The 8,770-nt window shown below is 40.1% G+C and overlaps 1 protein-coding gene across 1 annotated transcript in view; it reads right to left on the bottom strand.

The window, feature by feature from the left end:
• Window positions 1-3,053: 3,053 nt before the first annotated feature.
• Ubxn2b (UBX domain protein 2B) overlaps window positions 3,054-8,770 on the bottom strand; it is a 28,684-nt gene continuing 22,967 nt past the window's right edge. The window contains exons 7-8 of the mRNA NM_026534.2: window positions 8,042-8,203; window positions 3,054-6,930 (exon numbers count right to left, since the gene is read on the bottom strand). Coding sequence (NP_080810.2) covers window positions 6,768-6,930; window positions 8,042-8,203 — 325 coding nt within the window. The 3' untranslated portion in view covers window positions 3,054-6,767. The remainder of the gene's footprint in view (window positions 6,931-8,041; window positions 8,204-8,770) is intronic.

Here is an 8,770-nt window from a genome sequence, read left to right as displayed (position 1 = left end):
TCATGAAAGTGAGACATCTTTAGAGGTGCAGCCAATTTAGAGCTGGGCCAAAATCAACAGCTCCTCATGCTGGATTATGCAAGATGTCTGCTGCCCTGTTGTTAAGTCTCTATTATCATTTGCTCTTCTGACGCTTCTTAATCTAAAAGATTATTAAATATATTTTAATGGACACTCAATTTACTAGTTATATTTTCTGAACTGCTCTTTCACATTTTAGGGGCATCGGTAGCCATGTGAAATTAATGAAAAGTGAGTAGATATTATGTTAGCACCGAGGTCTGTATAAAGATACAAACTTATTTCAGACTACATGACCGTGACCTTATGGTTGCTTTTGAGCAAACAAATAGAAACCATTCAGCAGGTTGAAAACTTTCCACTGGATCTGGCTGCGGAGAGCAGAGCTCAGTTCATCAGCAGAACGTTTTAAATAACGGATCACCAAGGAGAACAAAGACAAGGAAGTGCAGATGGAAAATTCCATGGGAACATCACGGTTGCACGTTCCTCTCCTTGAAGGGGAATGTCTGTTGTACAGACCATTTCCCTCTCCCCTGAGTGTACCAGAGGTCAGAGTTACTCTCAGACACAGGACTCTTAGTAGGATCTCCCTTATTGTCACACTTCTGCAATCAGCGCACACAGACAGGGACTCAGAAAACATCTCCTGCTGTTAGTTCCCCAGGAAGGAGTTCCTTGGGTGTTTCCAGCCATTACCAAGGACAGCCACTGGGCACTTTACTTTCACTATGCTACATATGCAACTAGTCCTGGAAATGAACCATGATGACATTTCCAGAATGTATTCTCCTTTCCAAACCCAGTAAAGTTACAAACATTTGCTATTGTCGGTATCAGTTCTTGGTATCTTTCTGAATCTCTGTTTAGAAACATAAATGCATACGTTGTCCAGTGTCCAGAGACTGCTATTTTCGTACTAACTTATCACTTGGCCATTCAGAGCCACTCTTACGTAAAGTACTGGCATGCGACCTAGGGATCCCGTGGACCAAAGTCCCTGCCCTGTCTGAGATGTTGGGGAATGAGAAGTGCTAGCAGACAAGAAGCTAAGTTACTACCATTAGGAGAAGCTCCCGTAAACAGGGTAAGGGGGCTATGGAGACAGAGATGTCACACTGAGGCACGAAAGGAGGCTTCTCTGAGCAAACGGTATTTATTAAGCTAAAATCAGGACAAGCTATTCAATACAGTGACATCATCTATAACACAGCTGTAGAGAATGCTGATCTCAGGAAGGCTTCGGTAAGAAATAAACCCACACATCTCAAAGAGATGTACTCTTTATCAAAACGGAATGGCATACATGCTTAGTATTACAGAATACAAAGAAAGACAGTCTGAGTTGCTATAAAGTACCTATGTGCACAATATTTTAAACACTTCCATATAAATATTTATATGTTTTAAGGGGTATTCCTAGACTCATTATTATGCATTTTTATAAACATGAAAACATGGTTTTGCATACAACTTTATTACATGAATAAAAATAAATACCTCATGCCTTAGAATGTTGAATGTAACATTGTATCCATCTTCAGGAAACAAGAACATTTAAGACTTTCTTACTCTTACAGCTTTAAACCTTAGTACAAATCCCAGGCTACTGAAAGCAGCCCATTTGTCCATTTGCTCTCAACTATGCTCACAATATGATTTTTCAAGTCTACCATTTCCTAAAAATATGTATTATTTATATTTGCCACTTTTAAATTAACACAGATTGGCATATAACACTAAAAATGAGTTATCGTTCTTGACCCTAAAATAAAAGTGGCAAAGTTAGCAAGGAAATAAGACTTTGCCATAGAGTTAAAAATCAAAATAAAATGGGGAAGATTTTTAAAATGAAAAGCACATAAAATAACCCTTTATTACTTTGTTCTGAAAAACACATTCAAAGGTACATTGCGTAGAGGAGGGCACAAAGTCAAAAGGGCGCTTAGTAGTCTCTGAATGTTCCAGTACTCAGACACAGGGCCAAGCTCCTGCAGACTGCAGAGGGAAAGGCAGGACAGCGAAGACTGTTTAACACAGGGCAGTGAGCACTCCCTCATCTTTAGTCTCTTGCCCCCCTTTTTGGTGTGTTGTAAATTAGACAATATCCTAACTTGCCAGGAGAAAAAGGGTTGTGTCGCTAATTTTGTACAAGGTTGTTAAGTCCACCCTACTGTGTTAACTAGACATTTATTTGGTCCTGCAACAAAAGGCAGTGTTACAATACAACCAGTGGTGACTCATTAACTTTCTTCCTTGATGTCCTTCCTTTAAGGAGTTTTCTTTGAAATCAACTGCAGCATACAAGGGAACTCTTAAGGTAGCTGCGGATTACAGTGAGTCTAAGTCTGCTTCATATATAAACAGTTATCTAAAGGAAAAGGGACCACCAAGTCCAAACCTTCTAAAGAGCATCCCCAGGACCCCGGATCTTGGCAATGCGGTCTTTCTTAAGTTTTGTTAAGTTGTAAGACACAGAAGTCATTGTTCTGGACTGTGTAAACACACACACACACACACACACACACGCACACACACTCTTATATATGCACCAGGACTTCTTTTATAAACTCTTTAACTGAAATTACAGATATTTCAGAGTATAAAAACTTCCTTGGCTTTTGGCAATATTGGCCAGATATGCATTATCAACATGGATACAAAATCTTAAGGGGAAACTGAATGTGCCTTATAATCATACATTTTATGCCAATGTTTTCAGAACTACACAGAGGCAAACAGCCAAAAAGTACCTGAAATCTATTTCTGTAGTAGAACAGAAATAGAAAAGGCAAACTCAGCCATATGAATTAAGTCATATGAAAATACTCAAGTTTAACCCAGTCAACCACTTAAGTCAAACCTACACATCATGGCTAATTTGAGAATCATTCAATGAGTTTCAATAAAAACATTATTTGTAAGCAGATATTAAAAACTTTTATTACATCATCATTTAAAACAACTGTCCTCAGACACTTTCCTAACTGCTTATGTGGCCACCTTGTCTTGTGATAGTGATACATTTTAAAAGTTATGGTGCCTAGAGTATATGTGGATTCTCAATAAAGCATACACTGGAGTCGCTGTCAAAGTCCCCGTCATCCATGCAGGCATTCGATTCTTTGTCCTAATGCACACCTCTGTCTTTTGGAAAACAATTGTGCACAAAAACAGCAGCCATCCTTTTTGTATATGCACCTGTAGGCATTCCATATAATGGATAAAAACACTACAAGAAAAATTCAAATTATTTTAAAGGTTTAGAGATTTTTTTTTCCCATTTTAAAAACAGGTAATGCCCATTTGTTTCCAATGATTAAGGTATTTCTCCATTTTTGCTTTTTTTTTTTTTTTGCACATGTATGTTGGGGAGGAGGCAACCCCAGGATTATGTATGCCCATACGTGTGTGTGTGCCTAGAGGGCTGAAGCTGACCACGACTTCCTGATTGTTCTCTAGTTATTGAAGAAGGACCTCTTGCGGAGTCTGGAAGTACCCAATCCAGCCAGTCTAGTTAGCCCCCTGTTCCAGACAGCACCACTTCTGCCTGCCCCGTCCTGAGACTACAGGTGGCCACATAGCTGCTGGGACTGACATGGATTCTGGGCCTGCAGGTTCTGCTCCTCATCCCTGCTCTACCTACTGATTCCATCTCTCTGGCACTACTTTTCCTCCATCTGAAATTATGTGTTTTCCTGTTTTGTTTTGTTTTGAAGGCAGTTTTATACTGTAGCCTAGGCTGGTCTCCAGTGGTCTTTCCTTAGTGGTAGGATCAGGCGTGTGTGCCCACAGCTGGCTTTAGTAATCTTTTGAGCTACAACTGTTACCCACATTGTACTTAACACAGGAAAAGGGGCAGGGCAGAGTCTGTATAGTGAGAGGAAAGATTCTGAAGTGTTTGTTTTCTATATGACTGAGAAAAATTCTCCAGAGATCTTGTTGCAACAGACTCAAGTATTTAAAATCTTAGCTCTCAGATGACACAGGACTTTAATCCTAGCACTCAGGAGGTAGAGGCAGGCAGATCTGAGTTTGAGGTCAGCATGGTCTACCTAATGAATCCCAGACCAGCCAGGGACTATATAGCAAGACCCTGTTTCAAAGACTACAAAGCAAAAATCCCAGCTCATTTCCTTGCAATAACCAGAGAACCCTGGGTCCCTACAGCACATTCCAGCTAACCAGGAAGAAGTGGAGCCTGCTGCTGGGACAATCCCAGAAGGTAGATGTGGCTACAGACTCAGACATTCCATACAGCCACAGTGTGCAGCTGGGCAGGTATGTGACAAACAGAATTTGTATGATGAGTTTAAGACTAAGCTGAATTTTTCAAGTAAACGTTAACCTGTGTTCTCTTTGCTAGTTGTAATAGAGTTTGATAGTAAACAGAAACAGTGTGTGGAGAGGTGATTTATAAAGAGAAAGCAGGGCTTGGTAGAATACTTTGTGTATGTAAACAACTACTAACACTTAAAAAATGACAGCACTGTCAGGACAACCTGATGTATAGAAAGAAATGAGGAGGTGACTGTAAATCTTTAGAGAATGTGAGAGCAGGGGAAGGGCAGAGGAGATGGCTCAGTAGCTAAAGTGCTTGTCTTGTGGGGTGGGTAGGATGGTTGCCTACAATTCCAGCACTCAGAAGACAGAGACAGGAAATCCCTAGGGCAGGCTAGCCAAACTAGGTGCAATGGTGAACTCTGGTTGTAACTGGGAAACCCTGCCTGAATAAGGTGGAAAGAAACTGAGGAAGATGGCCACCATCACATTCAGGCTTGCCCACCCCAACGCACATCTAACAAAAAGGTATGCATATTCAGTCAAAGTTCTCTCTGAGGAGATTATGCATATGACACAGTTCCTTTTTCTCTGAAAAAGTAAAAATTAGAGACGGGATTATTTCTGTTACACAGAAAGATGCTTGGAAGTGTGTCCTACTTAGTGGGCCTAGTCTCCAAGGCTCACAGGAGATCCTGCGGTTTCTTGACAGACCTTTGCTATCTTAGCATGAAGAGTACACAGTACCATAGAAGAAGGAAGAAGCGAGCTGAGTGGCTTCTGTGAAAGGAAGGTGACAGGGACAGCCAAAACTCAGAGGCCTGAGCTGTGCAGCTGCACATCAGCCTGGGGCCTTAGATGGTGAATGGTGTGTCTGGCTGATTCTGTGTTCTTGACACCAGTGACTCCGCTTCCACTGCCTCCTGCCCCTTTACAGGTCAATGTTTATAGCATAGTTTATAATTGTCCTGCCATTAACTTGTGAGCAGACAATTGTACTGTCAAAGCCGCCCCCCCCCCAACACACACACACACACACACACACACACACACACACACACACACACACACTTAATGTAGATAATCTTAATGAGATTTGGGACTTCTGAGTCAATAAAATCCAGGTAAGGTTTTGGAGCTGGAATCAATGTACCAGGCTGGGATACCTGAGCACCTGTGAGTGGGGTGAGTTTATTTGGCAAGTGAATCTTGGAGACGGTGTGGACTCGGGTAAAAATGCATGTCAGTCCCTCCAAAGAGAAGAGCAACTCTGAAGAATGACCAAGGTTACTATAAAGTTCACACTCGGCAGTGCCAACGACTTGCCCTGTGCTCCTTCCTATCCTATCATTGTCACAGAGCCGCAATGCTGGCTGTTGATGATGGAGAGCACCACGGGGAAGGGGCACAGTGGTCTCTGGAGGCTGAGCAGCCAGGGCGGAATTCTCTGGAGCCACCATGCAATCCCACCAACACCTAGATGCTAGCAGAGAAACGTGTTCACTTTCCACTTACATAGTTCTAAACCGGTGCTACTTCAGTCACAAATTCTGTACTTTCTTATATCAACAACAGGAAATGACAGAGAAATGGTGACCACGGATAGGAGGAGCTCAGGGGGCAAACAAGTGTTTCTGTCAGTTTTGATATTTCCCAAGCTATCCAAGAAGTGCCTGGACTAGGGAAACACAAACATCTTGCTGGTAATTTTCACTTCAGTCTCTCAGACTGAGTTCCTACACTGAGGAACAGACTATGTGTTGGACACCTCCAACGGTGTTTGTGTGTGTAACAGAGTCCCTATAAAAATGCTGAATGAGTGAACAACTGTGATCCAGACAGGCTCTGGAAAGGACGATAATTTCTTGATGCTAAAGTGCTGTTTATCACATCTTACCAAGAGCTGATGACTTTTTTATCTATTAAAATTCAGTTTATGACAGTTGTAATTTTATAAAACACAAGGACAAAATATATTTTGTGGTACTAGCATGGTTTAAACAATATGCAAAAAGAATATGCAAAATCTTAATTGTTGTATGAACAAACAATTTCAAAATCAGGGGAGACACTATGGCATATATTACAGAGAAGGATCCTTTCTGGCTACTGGTCACTGCTACATTAAGAAACTTGAGTGCAAATTTTATCAAATACACTTACCAAAAAGGGGTTCTGTTCATTTCATCTGAAAATGTTATTACATTTAGCACTGAGCATGTAATAAGTTGACTGATCTAAACATTTATAAGCTATCAATACAAGCCAGCCCTACAACTAAGAATTCAAACATCAAGATCTATCCTTAGTCTAAATTTATCTAGACAAAGACTGAAAGACAGAATAACAGGAAAACCAGAATTTCTGAATAATAAAAATAATCTGGTTGTTTTATGCTGGAAGTACTTTACTAATACACACAACATTACCTATTCCTATATGCCACTACACGGGTTGGAGCAATACTATTTTAGCTGTTGGAGTATCACAGTGTTAAGAATGTCCGCTTCTTGTAGTGTCACGGTTTCATCTGTTAGTTCTTTACTTGGAAATGAAGTCACAAGAATAAAGTCAGTAGTCGCAAATTCAGGACGTGACCGTACTATAAAGTCTCGTACATCCAGAATCCTGAAGGAAGAAGGAAAATGGCTTATTGTAGAAAAGGGACATTTTTAGTGAAAACCATTCTCACACTAAAATATACATTATTTTGATGGGAAAGTTTATCAGATTTTAAAAGAAAAATAACTTTGGAGTATACATTTATAATGAAACAAAACAATCTTGAAGTGAATTGTGTATAAAATAGTGTTAAAAATATTGCTATACTATATTAAAAGTATAAGTCTGTTTTCAGAGTAAGAACTGTTAGCAGCCTAAGTGTCTAAGTCATCTGTGGACCCCGGTCAGTCTAACACTATCAAAAGGCTTTTACATGCACCCATCCATACATATAAAAGCTATGTGAGGTACAAATCTGTAATTCCACCTCTTGGAAGAGTAAGTCAAGATCACTGAGTTTGAGGCTAGCCTAGGCTACACAGTCACACAGTGAAATTCTATCATTAAAAATAGTAACAAAAAAGAATTTTAAAAATCACTCTCACATATACTTAGTGACTTAACTAAGACTATAAATGCACACTAGGGTTTTATAAGGACTCTTATGTATAGGGAAATATTTATACTCAAATGAGTATCAAAGAGACAATGGAGCAGTGTATTAGAGATTCTGTACCAACAAAATAAACTGCTTATGCCATGCATTTCCATTATGTTGTTGCTATACAGAAAGGTCTGATCAGATGTCCTAACCCTCTTGAGATAATTGCTTGTCATGTAGTTCATGCTTACTTCAAACTTGTATTGTTTTCAGTTTCCAAATGATGGGCTGACAGGTGAATACAACTGTGCCTCGCTGACAGCGACCAACATTTTAACTGAGAAAGTCCCAATAGGATCTTAGCTTAAATCTGAGTTCATTTGGCTCAGTTTTAGTCAGAATGCAAAACTACTGCTTTTACCTTTGCATTCTCTGAACTTGGACAAATTGGATAGTTTACAAAGATTATGGCCATTTATTTAATTTACTGTAGGTATTTGCTATCCTTTTAAACATTCTTCTGTCAAAAGCTTACTTTAAATTGTAATACCTTCATCTATTCAATATGCTTTGTGCGCTGTCCTGTGGATGAAACAGAAGAGAACACAAAGACCTCCAGCTGGCAGAGCCGCTTACCGGTGTGTGCTATTGAATCTCTGTACGAGACGACTTCCATCTGCCAACCTGATCTGAATTTTTGTGGTGGGCATTGAATCATCAATAAGAACAGCTGCATTCAGTATTGATTTATCCTCTTCTTCTGGGGAGGAAGGAGTACTGACGATTTCAGGTGTAAGGCTAAGAAAGAAGAGTTTATTAATTTGAGCGAACTGAGTATGTAGGCTACAGGACACTCTCAAGGAGGCAAAGCCTCAGCTCTCCAGTCAACTGTGCTGGGATCCCTCAGAGGACTTCCAAACAAGCAAGACACAGCCTCCTTCCAGCTTACTACTGCCTTCGGCTTCTTTAATTATATTAAAATTAGTCTGGAGCTTATGATTCCCACTTACTAGTCCTAGACCTCTTAGAAGACTAGCTGCAATTCTTCAACTTCATCTCTTGAGTTTTCCTCACACTGTTGACCATACAGTTTGGAGAGAAATCAGAAATCTGAGAGTTAATATCAGCATGCCCAGGAGCATAAAGAAAGCAGATTTCAAATACCAAGTAGTGGAGTTTTTACAGCTTTGTTTATTCTCTCAAATACTAAGATTTCAGGGTCCCCCATGTATTTTACTTTATACAGCTCCTGCGATGAGCACTAGGCATCGACTCTTACTCTTATTCAAAGTCTCTCCCAAACAATTATCTGATAGTAAAGTTAGCTGGTCGTTACTGCCAACACTTGCCCCTTTCACACTTCCA

The sequence above is a fragment of the Mus musculus genome, chromosome 4 (assembly GCF_000001635.26).
Source record: "Mus musculus strain C57BL/6J chromosome 4, GRCm38.p6 C57BL/6J".
Classification (NCBI taxonomy): Eukaryota; Metazoa; Chordata; class Mammalia; order Rodentia; family Muridae; genus Mus; species Mus musculus.
The sequence above is the reverse complement of the archived record's forward strand: the minus strand, read 5'-3'. Positions and strand labels throughout refer to the sequence as shown.